The 18,829-nt window shown below is 44.1% G+C and overlaps 1 protein-coding gene across 5 annotated transcripts in view; it reads left to right on the plus strand.

The window, feature by feature from the left end:
• The window catches only part of MTMR1 (myotubularin related protein 1), a 64,451-nt gene extending 46,866 nt beyond the window's left edge, over nt 1-17,585 (plus strand). For all 5 annotated transcript variants that reach the window (XM_050964746.1, XM_050964741.1, XM_050964743.1 and 2 more), the window contains one exon: nt 16,310-17,585. In XM_050964746.1, the coding sequence (XP_050820703.1) occupies nt 16,310-16,474 (165 nt within the window). In that variant the 3' untranslated portion in view covers nt 16,475-17,585. The remainder of the gene's footprint in view (nt 1-16,309) is intronic.
• Nucleotides 17,586-18,829: the final 1,244 nt, after the last annotated feature.

Genomic DNA, 18,829 nt, shown 5'->3' on the forward strand with positions numbered 1-18,829 from the left:
AATCTTTTTGGTAAGAAGAGAAACTCACAAGAATTAAAGGGCAGTATTTAATCAGTTGATATGTCAGTTAATGCATCTTTAGTTTTTCTGAATTACGGAGACTTTGGGTTTTCAAAAGGGCGCATGGGTGTTAGGCACCTAACTTCCATTGACTTTCACTGGGAATTGTGTATACAATTCCCTTGGGCTCTTATTTGACCATTCCAATCTGTTGTAAAATAGTAACTTTCTGTAACCATTTTCTTCTTACTCCATTCTTGACCATCTCTGAATATTTGTTAATTTTAAGCTATTCTCTGCTTTGGAGCTATAGGATTCCAACTAAAGCCTGAACATACTGGAAGACAGTGCGTGTTTAAAAATCTCAACCAGGCAGGGTATTTAGAGTTTATAGCGATTATGTTCTGTGAACAAGGGGCTATTTTATAATTTATTGTAGCAAGAGGTGGCTGAGTGCACCAAGCGTTGGCAACACTAATTTAATGTTATAGTAGTACCAACAACTTCAATAGTAGGATTATGGCCCCATTGTGCCAGGCTCTGTGCAGTTGGGTGACACAGTGCCAGCCACAGAGAGTTCACAGTCTACATGTATGATAATGCAATGGGTGGATGGAATGGACAAATGGGGACATCTTTTGCTGGGAACCTTCTCACTAAATTGTGTTGCAGTGAGAGAGACACTTCTTTGTTCTTGAGCAAAAACCTGTTGCTCTAAATTGAAATTGGGCTGCTGCTAATACTAAATACAGTTGTTACTTCCTTATCCCAACAAAATCAGGTGGCCCATACTATTTGATCCGAGAACATTATATCTGTTGATAAAGAAGATCATTTCAGAATTATTCTTTCCTCTTTGAATTGGAAAGATTGACATTTGTACTCCACTTATGGGAGACCTGCTCTTACATTTTAGGTACTATATTCTTTCTAGGCTTACCTACTGCCTTTCACTTCCAAATGCCTCCATACCAATCCACAATAGGTAGGATAATGCAACCCCTTGGAAAATGCTCTCAAAATTCTCCAATTGAGGTGAGGTCCCTCCTTTTTTCTTCTTATTTTTATAGTACTTTTCAGCTTAACCAGAAATGTAACAAAGAGGCTTTCAGCTATCTAGCATCTGTAAGTATTCCTTTCTTGGACCCCTCTTGGCTAGATTTTTCTATTTCAGAAGACAGGGCAAATCCATCAAAAAGACCATTCTTCCCAGAACACGGCTTCTGTAGATGTAGTATTTCAAGGCATGAACCTTTGCAGTCACGTCTGCAGGTCATGATTAAAGCCTTGAAACCTTTGAACTGCAACCCCCCATTGCTGTATGAAAAAGGATTTATTTTGGTCATGAAATTTTCTATTAGGACGTACTTTAAAGTTTCATTTTGTAACTAGCTAGTATCATCCATTTGTATGTAGGTTGTGACCGTATCTTCTCCTCTTCCAAAAGCAGGTTTTTCCTCTAAGGCCAGCTTCCTTTTATGCCTTCTACTATAGATACCTTATCCCTCTGTCTGGGAACCTTAACTTTTTTAATTGTTAATGTTTGTCAACTTTACTTTTCCTGATGACTTTTCTGCAGGCTGTGTTCTTCTGGAAGTGAGGCTGTTATGAATAAAGCAGACATTTTAAGAGCCCTAAGCTATTAATTTGATCAAATAAGTAGTTTTGCACATTTGTTCATCTTTTTATTTGTTTAAGCCCTTGGTCCAAATACAAACATGACAATGTTTGTAAATGTAGGCATTCAAATTAGGTGGTGAAATGTGTATTGTGTGTTTGTTATAACAAATCTATCCCCTAGCACTTCATAGTTGCATCTACAAGAAGCTTAGGAGACGGAACTAATCCAGTATGAGAACTCATTTGTTCCTATCAATATGTTTTTATTGAGTGCCATCGATGTGCTTGATTTTGTACAAAACACAAAAGATGACACTCTCTCAGAGAGAGCTTGTGTTATAGGCAAAGCTGGTGGTGCTACCTAAAGTTAGGATTGCCCGACACTTCCCACTGTGGGAGCTTGTATTTAGCTGCTTAAAGCTTTGTTAAAATTTAAACATTTGGGCTGAAATTTCTGATATTCTGTAACTATCACTGACTTTTTCCCAATGCAAGCTTTGTGTCTGTGCAGCCTTCATTTGGCCCTATTATCACAGTGTGATCATATTATTAAATACTGTTTTTTCCACAGCACCGTACCTCATTGAGTGCATAGGATGGACCTGCTCTGGGAATGCTCTGGATTGTATAGTGAGAGGCTGTTTGTTTGTAGGATGGCTGCCTCATTTCTTGCAGAAGTTGAAAAGAGAAGGAGAAAGGACGGTCTCATGGTTGAAGCGGTAGAATTTTGTTGCCCTGGAGAATCTGAATCTGTCCTTCCCTCTGACACAGACTTCCCATGTAACCTTGGGCAAATCACTTAAAATCAAACTTTTCATAGGTGGCCGCTAATTATGTGTTTGTCATTTTGTGGGTGCCTGGCTTGATACCCCGGGGTCCAATTTGCAGAAGCGTTAAGCATTCATAGCTGCAACTGAAGTCAGTGGGAGCACTGCGAAGAGAAAATGCTATGGAATGCTGATTTTACTGTGGAAAATCAGGTCCTAAGCATCTCAAAATGGGCATCCAAAATCAGTGGACACATTCAGCCTTAATCACTCTGTGCCTGAGTTCCCGATCTGTAAAAGGGGGACAGTTATACCACCTCGCCTCACAGGAGTTCTGTGAAAATAAATTCATTAATATTTGTAAAGCCCTTAGATACTGTAGTGATGAGTGCTACAGAAAAGTCCATGAGGAAACAAATAATTCTGCCTCCTGAGTAGAGTTTGGATAGTGTACAGTAAATAAGACCTAAAATTGAACAGTGGCGAGCAAACAAAATATTGAATAGCTGCTTATTTTGTGCGCTGAATAAGGCCTGGGTCCTGTTGGAAAAAATAGTATGTGGTCATATAATTACTGTCAAAATGCATATGCACAAGGGAGCCGAACAGCCATCTCAACTTCTGGATACTTAACTTCGCAATCCTAGTGTTATTTTATCATAATTTGTTAGATGTCATTCTAAACAGGCTATGGATTTTATCAATGGAGTTAACTTTTAGAGTAATACTTGCACTAATGCCTGCTCATGCCAGACATAGCACTGTCCCATCTTCTTCACCCAGTGCTGCCAATTAGTATAGGCACGCACTGATCTGCAGCCCTTCTGCAGTTTTAGTTGCAGGCCTCACTTGAGCAGGCACTGTCAGTTCTGGGTAGCTTTGTAATTGGGAGTTAATATGTGCCTGTAGCAGTGCGCTTCACCTCTCCTCTCAAAAACCAACCGGAGACCTCTCTGTGCAAACACCAGGGCCCTTTTATTTTCAGTGTTTGTTCCCATCACCTTTTAGATACAGTTCAATTCAGTCCAGGTAGCTCCTTGGGGGACAGCTGGCTTCTGGAGCTAGCTGGGAACTCCAGCCTAAGGCTCCTCCTTTTCCTGTTCCACCCCTTTCTGCTTCCTTCCTGTGAGCTTTATACAGCCCCCAGCCCATAAAACCCACAGGTGTTTCTCTTTAGCCCGGCAACGAGCCACACTCTGCCGGCTCCAATTAATTCCCCTTAATGGGAGCTTGGGCTAACGGGGGCTTGGCCAGGTCTCCTGGCCAGCACCCTGTTACAGTGCCCATAAAACTGTGACCTACTGCTAAGTGCATTTGCACCCATCTGTAGCTCCAGAGGTAAAAGACTAATGCATTAACACCTTTCATCACCTGATCTTACCTTCCTTTCCATTTCTTCTTTTCTTTCCAACCACTCCTCAAACTCTCAGCCACAGCTTTTAAACCTATACACTAGTTTCCAAGAACCGTATGTCAGTTTACACACAATAAGTTTCAGATTCACTAGTGACTACTTTTAATGATGGCTTGGTGTAGTTGACACAACTTTATAAAAAGTTTGTAGTGTTGATTTCTATTGAAAAATACTGCTGTCATCATGGTAGATGGACTTTACATGTAAGTATGTCATTAGCTAGGATTTTAAAAGCAGACCAGACTTCCTGTTCTTTTGTGAAGGACAAAAAACTGAACTGAAAAACATTGTCGTCTTGCAGCACAAAGAGCATGTTTTTGAAAAACTGACTGATATAGTCTGAATCAAGCAATGAATTTAAAATAGTCATTTTCCTCTGTAGCCTTTCATCTCTGTCGCTAAAATAGATAAAGTATGCTCATGGAACAAGAAGAAATGCATTCACAGCTGAACAATTTTCAAGTGAATGACTGTCCTTGAGCGAGTACCACAATACGAACTAGATATCTATCCAGTTAAGAACTGGTGGTACTGTAAGCGAATAGCTATTATGACTTCGTTTAAATGAAGCCTTGTGCTTACAAATATTGTTATCCAACAGTACTTCAAAATACTGAAGGATTTCATTGGAGTGAAAAAATGAAAGTCTGTGAAGAAAATGGACGCAATAACTTCAGGAGACCAAGATTTGACATGTTTAAGAAACAAAGTTCTCTTTGACATATATACTTCGAGGGCGAGGGGGCAGTTTAACTATGAAGTGGCTGTTCATTTGAGTTATTTTGTCTTCAGGACAGTATACTCTTCTGGAGAATGTTTTGTTTTTTTTAAAGGACACACATTACTTAAAAGACAGTTACTGTAAATACCTAAATACGTCACTAATATTTTTCAATGTAAGAAACCGCAGTAGAAGTGCGCACAGTTGTAAGTGGGATTGTGATTAGGAAGTTGGGAACAGAGGTGGACCACAAGACAGTCTCTCTCTTAAGAGCTAATTCATGCTATTAAATAGTTGAAAACCCCTGGGTTAAGCAAGCCTCTCCTTTATGTCATAAGTCAAGCTTTTCTTTTCCCCTCCTACACCTTCAGCGTTGCAAGTACATCCTTTGCCTTCCCCTTCGAACTGTCAGGGTTTGGCTACATTTGCAGGTGTGCGGCGCTGGGAGTTACAGCTGTCTTCGTACAGCTGTGTAGGGAAAGCGTTGGAGTGTGACCACACTGACAGCTACCAGCACTGCAGTGTGGCCACATTTGCAACATTTGCAGCGGTGTTGGGAGTGGTGCATTATGAGCAGTTATCCCACAGAGCACCTCGTCCCATTTTGGCACCATTTTGGCTCCATGGGTTGTGGGAAGGGGGCAGAGGGTGCAGGTCATTCTGCTTCCTGTCCCAACGCCCCGTGATGCATCACTTCACATCCCAGCAATCCCTGTTTTTCCGTCCATGTTTGGCGCCATCTTGACTCTCTCAACGATTTCTGTGCAGCGTGATTTCTGTGGAAAATGGAGCCTGAACTGCTGAGGAGTATGCTGACGAGTCTCGCCAGCACATCACGTTTGGCAGTTGAGCTATTCCTTAAGATACAAAGTGATGAGGAGTCTGACGATGATAGCGAGTCGCCTGACGCATATGACACTAAATTGCTTCTGGCATTCACGGAAATGCTGAGCACCGTGGAACGCCGCTTTTGGGCTCAGGAAACAAGCACTGAGTGGTGGGATCACATCGTCATGGAAGTCTGGGATGACGAGCAGTGGCTTCAGAACTTTCGGATGAGAAAAGCCACTTTCATGGGACTGTGTGCTGAGCTCGCCCCGACCCTGCGGCGCAAGGACACAAGATTAAGAGCGGCCCTGACGGTGGAGAAGCAGGTGGCTATTGCAGTCTGGAAGCTGGCAACTCCAGACAGCTACCGATCGGTCAGGAACCAGTTTGGAGTGGGAAAGTCGACCGTTGGAATCGTGTTGATGCAAGTTTGCAGGGCCATTAATCGCATCCTGCTAAGAAGAACCGTGACTCTGGGGAACGTGCAGGACATTGTGGATGACTTTGCACAAATGGGATTCCCTAACCGTGGAGGGGCGATAGATGGGACGCATATTCCTATTCTGGCACCACCCCACCTAGCATCCGAGTACTTAATCGGAAGGGGTATTTCTCTATGTTTCTCCAGGCGCTTGTGGCACCGTGGGTGTTTCATTGACATTAACACAGGCTGGCCTGGAAAGGTGCATGATGCAGGCATCTTTCAGAACACTGGCCTGTTCAGGAAGCTGCAGGCAGGGACTTTTTTCCCAGACCGGAAGATTACAGTAGGGGACGTTGAAATGCCCATTGTGATCTTTGGAGACCCCGCTTACCCATTAATGCCTTGGCTCATGAAACCGTATACAGGGAAGCTTGACAGGAGCAAGGACCGGTTCAACTACAGGCTGAGCTGGTGCCGAATGACTGTGGAGTGTGCTTTTGGCCGTTTAAAGGGGTGCTGGCGGTCTCTATATGGGAAGCTAGACTTGGGGGAAAGCAGCATCCCCGCGGTTATATCCGCGTGCTGGTACCCTCCATAATATTTGTGAAGGGAAGGGTGAAAGATTCAGTCAGGCATGGACCTCCGAGGTTCGACGCCTGGAGGCCGAATTTGCACAGCCAGAGAGCAGGGCTACTAGAGAGGCCCAGCACAGGGCTTCAAGGATTAGGGATGCCTTGAGGGAGGAATTTGAGGCTGAAAACCAACAGTAATGTTTGGTGCCTTGCATGGGAGTGAAGTGCAGTGGTTACAATGTTAGTAGGAATCTGTTTTGCCTAAGCTGATTTGCAGTGCCTGTTTCTTTCCTGGGCTAAGGTATCTTTGACTTTCTGCAATAATAAAGACTGTTTTCAAAGCCAAGAATTCATTTATTGAAAAGAAAATAACTTTATTGACAGACACACAACATTTTGGGAACCTAAAAGGGTAGGGGGGTGTGGTGGGGAACTCTACAGTCACAGGTTTGAATATGTCCTGTCTGGAGTGCTGGGCAATGACTGCTGCACTTCAGGATGAAAATACTGCATGGTGATGGGGGTTGAGTGCAGAGGGTGAGGGTCGTAGTTCTTAGGGCTGGTTGGTGAATGTACAGGTGTTGGAGGCAGCTGGTGGAGGTAAGAACCTGGATGCCAGGGAAGGGGGTTTTGAGCTGACATTGGGGCACAAGGGAAAGAGCTTTGGGACTGGGGGGGGGGGGCTGGCGCAGTAGTGCTCTGCCTGCATGGCTACGAGCGCCTGGATAGAGTCTGCTTGGCGCGCCAGGATGCTTATCAGCTGCTTTGTGCTTTTTTTCCTGGCCGCTGCGTTTTTCTGGCGAATCCTGCTTTCCCTTTCCCTCTAGTCCTGCACTTTTTGATTCTCTGTGGCAGAGTGATCCATAACTGCTTGCAGCAGGTCTTCTTTGCTTTTTCGCGGCTTCTTCCGGAGGTTTTGGAGTCTTTGAGCTGTTGATAACACGGGCAGCCGAGAACTCAAGGTTGCTTGTGGAAAGGCAAAAACGGCAACACTTAACAGAGGCAGCATTGTTTATATCTCAGACATTTATTCCCACACAGTGAAGGAGTAACATTCTTCACAATAGCATAATTTTCCCATACCAAGAGAGCGCACATAACCCACAGGAGCCCCGAAATGGTGAGTAAGGGGGACTGATTGACTCATAGACTCATAGGTCAGAAGGGACCAATCTGATCATCTAGTCTGACCTCCTGCACAAGGCAGGCCACAGAACCCCACCCATCCAATTTTATAACAACCCCTATCCCAGGACCGAGTTACTGAAATCCTGAAAAATGGTTTGAAGACCTCAAGCTGCAGAGAAACCACCAGCAAGCAACCCGTGCCCCACGCTGCAGGGGAAGGCGAAAAACCTCCAGGGCACCTGCCAATCCGCCCTGGAGGAAAATTCCTTCCCGACCCCAAATATGGCGATCAGCTAAACCCTGAGCATGTGGGCAAGAGTCACCAGCCAGCACCCAAGAAGGAATTCTCTGCAGCAACTCAGTACCCATCCCATCCAACATCTCCCCGCAGACCATTGAGCAAACCTGTCTGGTGGTAATTCAAGATCAATTGCCCAAATTAACGATCCTATCATAACATCCCCTCCATATACTTATCAAGCTTTGTCTTAAAGCCAGGAAAGTCTTTTGCCCCCACTACTTCCCTCGGAAGGCTGTTCCAGAACTTCACTCCCCTAATGGTCAGAAACCTTCGTCTAATTTCAAGTCTAAACTTCCTAATATCCAGTTTATACCCATTCGTCCTCGTGCCTACATTAGTACTAAACTTAAATAATTCCTCTCCCTCCCTAACGTTAACCCCCTTGATATATTTATATAGAGCGAGCATATCCCCCCTCAGCCTTCTTTTGGCCAGGCTAAACAAGCCAAGCTCTTTGAGTCTCCTTTCATAAGGCAGTTTTTCCATTCCTCGGATCATCCTTGTAGCCCGTCTCTGAACCTGTTCCAGTTTGAATTCATCCTTCTTGAGCATGGGACACCAGAACTGCACACAGTATTCCAGATGGGGTCTCACCAACGCCTTATATAACGGTACTAACACATCCTTATCCTTGCAGGAAATACCCCGCCTGATGCATCCCAAAATCGCATTTGCTTTTTTAACAGCCGTATCACATTGGCGACTCATAGTCATCCTGCTATCAACCAGTACCCCAAGGTCCTTCTCCTCCTCCGTCGCTTCCAACTGATGCTCCCCCAACGTATATCCAAAATTCTTATTATTAATTCCTAAATGCATGACCTTGCACTTTTCACTATTGTATTTCATCCTATTTCTATTACTCCAGTTTACAAGGTGGTTCAGATCTTCCTGAATAATATCCCTGTCCTTCTCCGTGTTAGCAATACCCCCCAGCTTTGTGTCATCCGCAAACTTTATTAGCACATTCCCGCTCTTTGTGCCAAGGTCAGTAATAAAAAGGTTAAATAAGATCGGTCCCAAAACCGATCCTTGAGGGACTCCACTAGTGACCTCCTTCCAGCCTGACAGTTCACCTTTCAATACGACTCTCTGGAGTCTCCCCTTTAACCAGTTCCTTATCCACCTTACAACTTTCATATTCATTCCCATCTTTTCCAATTTAACTAACAGCTCCCCGTGCGGAACCGTGTCGAACGCCTTACTGAAATCTAGGTAAATTATATCTACCGCATTTCCTTTATCTAAGTAATCTGTCACCTTCTCAAAGAAGGAGATCAGATTGGTTTGACACGATCTACCTTTAGTAAATCCGTGTTGCAATTCGTCCCAATTACCATTGACCTCTATGTCCTTAACTACTTTCTCCCTTAAAATTTTTTCCAAGACCTTACATACTACAGACGTCAAGCTAACAGGCCTATAATTACCCGGATCACTCTTATTCCCTTTCTTAAAAATAGGAACTACATTAGCAATCCTCCAGTCATATGGCACAACCCCCGAGTTCGTCGATTGCTTAAAAATTCTCGCTAACGGGCTCGCAATTTCACGCGCCAGTTCCTTTAATATCCTCGGATGGAGATTGTCCGGGCCCTCCGACTTTGTCCCATCGAGCTGTTCAAGTACGGCCTCTACCTCAGTTGCGGTAATATCCACTTCCATATCCACATTCCCGTTTATCATCCCTCCATCATCGCAAGGTTCCTCACCAGTCTTATTAAAAACTGAGGCAAAGTACTTGTTTAGATGTTGGGCCATGCCTAGGTTATCCTTAACCTCCATTCCATCCTCAGTGTATAGCGGCCCCACTTCTTCTTTCTTTGTTTTCTTCTTATTTATGTGGCTGTAGAACCTTTTACTATTGGTTTTGATTCCCTTTGCAAGTTCCAGTTCAATGCGGCTTTTAGCCTTCCTCACTTTATCCCTACATGTTCTGACCTCACCAAGGTAGCTTTCCTTACTGATCCTGCCTTTCTTCCACTCCCTGTAAGCTTTCTGCTTTTGTCTAATCCCGTCTCTGAGTTGCTTGCTCATCCAGTTTGGCCTACAACTCCTGCCCATGGTTTTTTTCCCCTTTCTCGGGATGCAGGCTTCCGACAGTCTCTGCAGCTGTACTGGGGTTTCTGTGCATTGGGGAAAGCAAACAGCTGCAGGGGGCACCTACGCTGAACACTCTCCCAACATTTTCCACAGGAGTTGATCCTGGAAGATATCTCACTGCTGCGGGTCACCTGGGAAGAATGGGAGGGTCTTCTCCAGCAATGCAGATTCCGCCCTGGCCGCTATGCAGCTTGCCTGTGTGCAGCAATGGTCCCCCCATCCCTCGCAGCACAGTGGCGCGGACGCGTTAGCCTGACTGGGACAAGGACCACGGTGGCTCTCCCAATAAACTTGCGCAAGCGCATTGCCAACGCTCTGGCTGAAACTTTTAAGAGATTACCAAGGCCGATTACTGCGACGTGATAGACCACATCAATGCACTATTCCACATCTAGGCATGCATGCATGCAGAACTCTCCCTCCTCTCCAGAAAAATTTCCATCCTGAAAATAAAAGCCGCTTACCGGGAACCCGCTCCTCTGTTTGTCCTCCACCAAGTACCAGCTGCTGCGACTGGCTGCCTTCCTCCTGGCTTGAGAAGAGCTCCTGGCTGCATGCCTCCAGGGACTCCGGGGTGTCTCCCCCTACCCCAGTACCCTCACTCTTGGTTTCCTCCTCCCCCCCCCCCCCCCGCTATGAAGTGTCCATCGTCCTCGATTTGGCGGTGGGGTCACCACCAAGTATCGTGTCCAGCTCTTTGTAAAAACGACAGGTCGTGGGGGCAGCGCCAGAGCGGCGGTTTCCCTTGCAGACTTTGCAATAGGCATTGCGCAGCTTCTTCACTTTAACCCTGCACTGCAGCGTGTCCCGGTCATGGCCCCTTTCCAGTATAGCCTTTGATACCTGCCCCAAGGTATCGTAATTACTACGGCTGGAGCGCAGCTGGGATTGCATAGCTTCCTCCCCCCAAACACTGATGAGCTCCAGCAACTCGCCATTGCTCCATGCTGGGGCTCGTTTGGCGCGTGGAGGCATGGTCACCTGGAAAGATTCTGATTGCACTCCACACCTGGCTGAGCAAACAGGAAGGGGATTTTTAAAATTCCTGGGGCATTTAAAGGGTGGGTCACCTGAGACCAGGGCAGTAGAGTTCGAACTGATGAACAGAGTGGCTGAACAGGCATTCTGGGATACCTCCGAATACCTCTGGAGGCCAATAACAGCACTTTTGGTGGCCACACTGGCGGAGCAGCGCTGCATCACCAGTGCTGCAGTCGTTATTCCCCAGGCCGAGGTGGAGTACAGACAGCGCTGTAGCCAGGGAGATACAGCGCTGGATGTGCCTTGCAAGTGTGGACGGTGAGTGAGTTGCAGCGCTGTAAAGCCACCACCAGCGCTGCAACTCTCCAGTGTAGCCAAGCCCTCAGTTTGCATAGTGCTTTTAGATCTCATTGGTAACAAAGCATTTAGTACAGACATGTTACAAAGCCACTGCACGGTTGCAAGAGAAAATTGACCCCCCATCTCCCCCGGGCAGGACAGCAAGAGGGAGATAATGGAACATGTAAGAAGGAAATGGAGTGGGCAGAGGCTACAGAATACTACAGGAGAAAAACCAGCATCCTGGAGACAGAGAAGGATAGAGTAAGTCAGTCAGGACAGATAAGGGATATAGGCAACCTCTGAGGGCTTTGAGTGGGTGGAAGAGGAGGAGTGGGAGTTAGGGAGGGGACAACATACAGATTTATGATGAAGGGGCTGCCACATTGCAGGTAGAAAAACCCTCCTGACTAACTTCTGTGGCTGTAGTGAAGCTTCAGGAAGTTCCCTGGGCCAACCTTTATGGAGGCAATCAGCTCAATTAGGCGTAAGGGCCAGTAGTCAATAGGGCTGTGTCAACAAACACCAGGCGAGGACCTGGCCCTTAATCTCCACTGCTTAGTGCTGCTGGCCAACTCCTTCACATTGCCCTACTCTGCTTGTCTTTCTAGATACTAAAGGTTTAATTGATGATTTTTTGATAGTTTATCAATTTCTAATGTTCTTTTCCTAAGAGTTTAGAATAATTAGAAAATCTGCTTTTTTTTCTCAAATGGTCAAATGATCAGTAAGTTCTTTGATCAGCTTCACACTTTGAAATATGTTAATGTGTAATAAGGTAACTATGGTATCTGTTAATTTCACTCTAGTAAAATATTTTGATAAATCGTGGAAGTGAAATTAAGAGCGATTTATCATTTGCTTCATCACTTGGTATTTATTGGGACTAATGGCATTAATATATTTATAGCTTTATCAGCCTACAGAAACAGGAAGTGCCCTCTTTTCTGCTCAAGAAGAGGTCTGGGACATCAGTCTACGGGAAGTACCTTTCTTCGACCTTCGAAGAAGGGTCTGTTCAATGTCGCTGATACTGAGGGTGATGAACAAAATCAGACAGGCCTGGCCAAAGTTCTACTGATAATCGCTCAGTCTCCTGAACATTCCTTATCCCTGTCATAGAATGTGTGTCGTGTGCCTCCTCCCACTCTAGTGCTACTCTGCCTCAGGATGTGGCTCCTTGATTGTTCATGGGGTTAGAATCCCCCTGCTCTATGGAAGAGCAGCGGGTGTTACTGAATAGTAGAAAGACGTCAGCTGGTCCTGCTTACCTGCAGAAATGGAAGAGATTCTTCCATTCGGGTGATGTTGTTGCCACCTTCTGCCTGATTCGGTGCTACTTTCAGTTATCTTGGATTATCTGTTGGTTCTGAAGACATCAGGGTTCTCAATTAGTTCAGTTAATTAGTTCGGTCCTTTTGGCCGTAATATCAGCCTTTCATCCTCTTGTAGAAGGATCCTCCATTTGTCCTCACCTCGTATCGTTTGGGTTTATTAAGGGTTTGGAGAATCTCTACCCTCCAGGTTAGGGAACCCACCCCAATCTGGCACCTCAGCTTGGTGTTCAGTTTCTTTATGTGACCTCCATTTGAACTAGTGGCAGCCTGTCTTCTGCTCCATTTATGTATGAAGACATTCTTTGTAATAGCCATAACGTTGGCTCATAGGGTTGAGGAAATGGATGCCTTGATGGCAGATCTCCCGCTTTGTTATTCTTCATGTCTTTATCTTCACACAATGAATCCCTACCTAAGGTTCTGTTGGAGTTCCGCCTTCATTTTTTCCCACCTCCATGTATTCATTTACCAGTTGTTTTTCCGAAGCTCCATCTCTCTCTGCAGGAATCCTGTTTTCATGCCCTGTATGTTAGAAGAACACTGGATTTCTGCTTAGATAGAACCAAGCATTTAGAAAGTCACCTAAGCTCTTCATTTCCTTCATGGATAGATCCAAGGTGTCCTCGATCTCTGCTCAGAGACTATTGAGATGGATATCTGGATGTATTGCTTGGTATGTGGATGCAAGCATTCATCCTCCCTACCCCCGAAGGGTGATAGCACATTCGACCAAATCATAGACAACATCTACAGCATTGCTTAAGAATGTGCCAGTTTGTGAGCTGTGTAGGGCTGCTCTTTGGGCTTCAATACGTACATTTTCAAAACATCACGTCCTGATCCATGCTGCCAGATCCAATGCAACACTTGTTTCTGCAGTGGATCTTCAGTTCTGGTCTCAATTTTGAAACTCCCTCCTCCATCTGTGGATTCTGCTCAGAAGTAACCTGAAGTGGAGCATCCATAGGGACACGTCTCAAAGAAGTGGTAGTCACCTTGTGCAGTAACTACTGTTCTTCGAGATGTGTCCCTCTATGGGTGCTCCATGACCCGCCCTTCTTCCTTTCTGCTAGGGGACATTTGGCGGGAGAAGGAACTGAGGGCAGTTCACCCGCACACCCCTATAAAGTCTTAGTTTCTGGCATGAGGAGGCCTGGGATGCATGCATGGGCTGAATGGACACTGCTACTGAAAATCTCCAATCAAAGGCTTGAGAGGCACATGTGCACCTGAAGTGGAACGCACATAGGGAGACACATTTCGAAGACCTGCAGTTACTGCACAAAGTGAGTAACCTCTTCTGCCCATTACTGGAGCACCATCCATTCTGTGCAGTGAATGAGGCAGGAAAATATGGGGGAAAATGGTACGTGGTAATGTAATTAAAGACTGTATCATAATGCATATGCGAGGGGGGCCACATTAAAGTCACACAGATGACTTTAATTGTGGCATTACCTAACTTTTGAATGCTTGACTTTGCAACCTTAATGTTCTTTGACCATATTTTTTTGTGTATAATGCGAATATATGGTGCCTGAAGTTATGTGTTTTAAATTTTGTAGACTTCATTACTGTGACTTTTACATAATTTATGGATGTATCGTCCTTTCAGATTGAAGCGTGGGAGGGATAGCAGACTGCGTGAGACTGTAATGTGTTCTTTGCTAGTTTAGGTGTTAGGGAGGACAGAAAAGTAACACAGCCAGCATCCTCCCTTTTAAACGCTATACATAATGTCTGTATTCAGCAGTGTTCACGCAGTGTGTCCTGCACAGATCTATAGCAGGGTTCTACTAAGTCTGTTATCTGAAACTGTTTTTCATGAGTCTGGCTTGCTCAGTGGGACGTGTAGGTGATATATGTGACAAGCTGTTCAGGTCCATAAAAGAAAGATGTCACATTACATGGTCCATGATGATGCTGGGCAGAAATCAGGTGTGCAAAGCCCGTATGGCCCAGTGCAACACAACAGCTAAATCATTCTCTTGTGGACCTGAGCACTAGTGTAGGAAGAGGATTCACAAGAATGAACTTTAGTAGAGCAGCAGTTTTTTCTTATTGAAAAATTTAGTGGCCACTACAAGAAAATTCTTGCTGTCCATTAAATTGAATTCCCATATACATGCTGTGGTACATCATCTCAGTATTACTTGGCTGTGGAAGGTAATTGTTATAAATGTGTTTCTAATATGCCCTGTCAAGAACCTGGTAGTGTGCAGTGACTACAAACCTTCAGCAAGGCAGACAAAGACGCCCTCTTTATGGTGCAGTTGATATCACCACATGTGAGCGGAGGATGCTGACCCAGTGACTTCCAGGGTATCAGAAGTGGCATAAGCAAACTTCCTCTTTCCTCGACACAGCCCAGCTCTAGGAGTTTCAAGCTTAACCCTGTAGCCCTGAAATCCGTTCTGAGCAGTAACTAGCAGTCAGGGATGAATGCAGTTCCCTTGAGCCAAATGTTCCATGGTTCTAGGCTACCTTATCGCTTCTAAGAGCCCTAGAGTTCCCCTCTACTCTTCTGACAGCACTTACAGAATATCTGTCTTCCTTACTCTAGATAGTTGGAAATAGTTTGGTAAAGTACGGTGAAGACTCAGTCTGAAGTGTGGCAGTTTTCTGGCCGTTTCATGGTCGTTGTTGCACTTTGGAGGATCACGCTGGGCTTTGTCCAGAGCAGCAGATCTAGTGAGAAAAATGGGGTTAAAGGTGTTCCTCTTGCCCAGCCGTGTTCCACTGCTTCACATAGACATGAAACAAATCCTTTCATAACTCTAGGAAAGGCACTCAGCCAAAGACAGTGATGTCTTCAAGGCTCCCTTCAGAGGCCACAGAAAGGGCAGAAGACACCACTCCTGAACTTGCTTCTGCAAAAGGCTTATCAGTGCATGAATCTGGGAGGCTTGTACAGGCAAAAGCCATTTTTCTACCTCTGTGACAATGACTGATGCTTAATCCCAGGCTGAGAGGGGCTGAATGCTTGTAAAGCTGCCCTGTACAAAACCATGGAAATATGTTCCATTGGCAAATGATCCAATTTCTTTGAATGGAGCCAAGGAAAACACTAAGTTGGCTGTTCTCTGAAGCAACAGAGTAAGAAAAGGCCTTGTGTGATCAACTTCCCTGAAATGTGGAGGTCCTGAGAAGGACAGGACCTTCTCAGACTACAGCCAGTTGGACTAAATTGCATCCAGTCACTCTTCTGTGCAAAGCACTATGGGGCAACTTGGAGGGATATGGCCTCTCCTTTTCTAAATTCCATCTTTGGTATTGAATTGTGGACCAGTGTTTGTATTCTGGTGCAAAATGCTTTTCATTATTATTAATTTACTTTTTATTTATTTTTTAACAAATTCATCTCACGGGAGACGAGAGACTCCTGGTGAAGGCGTTTCATACATTCACTGACAGTAACGTTGGTAAAATTAATTAAAAGTATATTATTAAAGTAACTTGCTTTTCCTTAATCATCCTTTACTTCCCCCCGCCCTTGTCTTTGGGTATCCCTTCAATAAATGTGTACCGCCTTCTGAATAGGGGCCCTACCAACTGAGTCATGATCAACTGGGGAGAGAGAGGAAGTTGACTAGAATATTTATCATTTGAAATGTTAAATAAAGAAATAGTCACTCCAAATATTGAGATGTAATGAAATTCACAAGAAGCTTGGGGTTTCTCATGTCACAACAGAAGAAAATAGCAGATGTATTAATAACTGAGAAGTTAACTAATTATTATAACAAAAATAGCTCTCTTCTGTTAAACCACTAGATGCCAATTCATCAGAATCTTAAAGAGCTACTTGCCATCAGAGCCGAGCTTCAGAAGAAGGTGGAAGACTTACAGCGAGAAGCTGCTACCCGATCCATTTCTTCATCATCAGATAGAGGGTCATCTCCTTCTCACTCAGCCACACCAATGCGCACTTCTGTCTGATGTGCAGCAAAAGCCATGTAAAACCATTCATGTCAGGTGATCTGCGTATATATGCTTAGAGGCAGGTGGAATATTTTCCCTGTCTCCCAAGGATTGTGAGTGACTTACAATTGCTATCAATCTACATGCCTTACTCTTTGTGTCTGTTTCTGTTATGATGAGGCCAAAAAGAGCTTCAGTAGTTGTGATGGTATTTTCTGAAGTTGGCAGTTCCTGTATGTGTTTTGACATTTCTCACTAAATCATCAATTGTAAAATTAACTTTATTTTGAGCAACCAACAATTTAACCATCTTAAAAAGGAATCCATCTGTCAGACAGATAATGTGAGAGGCATTTTGCTGCCTTGGGTACAGAGGCTGGTTGAGAAACCCAAATGAAATGCCATGTAATGTTTGTGCTTAATCAGAACATTGAGAGAAATTTTCTGAATGGGAGCTCTTTATTTAATGCAGTACATTATTTTTATCTAGAGCAACTGCTATTATTCTTGGGGACATATTTAAGTAATGCACTTTGAAACAGATTTGAAATTAAGTATTTTCCAATGCAGCCAATTTTACATTTTGAGTAAATATGCCATTAAGAATGGATGGTAATGAAGGTAAACAGGATTTGCCAATTATTACACACCTACTGGTACTTGTATGATGTAATATATTTGGTGAAGCATGGATTTTAATTTTTTTAATGCCTTTTTTTTACAAGTTTAAATAAACCTTTGGACCATTTATTGTCCTGTTTTACCCTCATGAATAAGGGGTAAGCTTAATTAGGTCTATCTTGTACTCAGTAACTTGTTTTCTAGCAATTTGGATTAGAAGAACATTGAACTGTGTAAACTGTATAGTCTGTATAGTTCCACGTATTTTAAGTGTGTCCTGTTAAACACATACACACACAATCCAATTCTGTGTATTTATGTACATGCATATGTGATGTTAAACATGCACACACTCTATTTGCATGTTATGGGTTCAGAAAATTGATTCTGCCTCTCCAAATGTTTTGGAAGATATAAACTGTTACAACTTTGATGTTTTTAAATAATAGGCGCTTAATTGGTTTCCTTTAATAATAAAGCCTGTTGGGTTGGGTTTTTTTAAATGCTGCCAATGTTTTCTCTGTTTTCAATCATTTATCCATATTTTTATATAAAATCTTTGTTTCTCATTTTATTCCAGTCCTCTCCCAAACCATGTTTATTGCAGAACTGTTTAATCGATGCCATTAGTGACATGCAGCCTTTTAAAAAATAATTCTGCAGCTGCTTTCTCAGCAGGCGTGAAAGTAAAACGTGCTTGAAATTTCCCTTTTTCTTTCCTACTTGACCAGCATTTCACAAGAATCCCAAGCTCCTCCTTTGAGTAGTCAAGATAATGTAACTCCACTTGCTGGCCTTGACTTGTACGATTCAAATGCTGCCTGGAGGAATTAACCCTGTTTCTTGAGCATCAGTTGGTTCTATGCACTAGTTGTAGTTCTTACTGTACATGGATAACCATTGTCCAGCTATGCTGGAAAGAGGCCATGAGACTCTGGATGTGGCTTAGGCTGCAACTTTATTCCTAAATGTCTGGTAGTACCCGGCTCATAATTCCATAATTGTTTACATATAGCCGGGGGGGGGGGGGGGGGGGGGAGAAGGGCTGCTGTCAGCCCTCCTGCATTATCCATCCAGGTCCCTAGCCAGCCTGCTACCTGCTCAATTTAAGGCACCCTGCCTATACCCTGGGACATAAGCACCGCAGGGTATGGGGTTAAGTTTTGGGGGTGGGGCTATAGAGGAGCAGGGGGTTAACACCCTGCTATTCTAATCATCGGAGCTCTAACCTCCTCCCTACTCTCACCGTTTCCACTCTAAAGCCTTTACCAGTCCATTTTATCTGATGGTGGTAGCCCTTCCCTACGGAGTATCTTCACTGAATATCCGCCTCAAGGAGGCCCTACCAGTTAGTGTGGCTGTGCAGTGAGGTCATTGTACTAAATATGCCAGTGTGTCACACTGCGTTTCCCCAGTTCTATGCACTTACGTACATAAAGCTGTCGTGTATAACACAAACCGATGAGTGCTTCTTTTGCAAGTGTGAACTGTTGATAGAAGTTCTGTATCCAGTCTTCTAAGTTTAGTATGCACAGTGCATGATATTGCAATGTGTCCTGTTTATTTGTGATAGTAAAATGTATTTTTATAGTAGTTTATACACCTGAAGCAGAATAGTTTAAGAAGGGACCAAGATGCCACATCTGTTAATCTAAATCAGGCCTTTCACAAGAGATCATTAAGACGAAAGACGGTTTTTATATAAAAACAATACTATAAAACAGTATACCATCAGTGAATTTTATACAGGCA

Source organism: Gopherus flavomarginatus, chromosome 8, assembly GCF_025201925.1.
Source record: "Gopherus flavomarginatus isolate rGopFla2 chromosome 8, rGopFla2.mat.asm, whole genome shotgun sequence".
In the NCBI taxonomy this organism is placed as follows: Eukaryota; Metazoa; Chordata; order Testudines; family Testudinidae; genus Gopherus; species Gopherus flavomarginatus.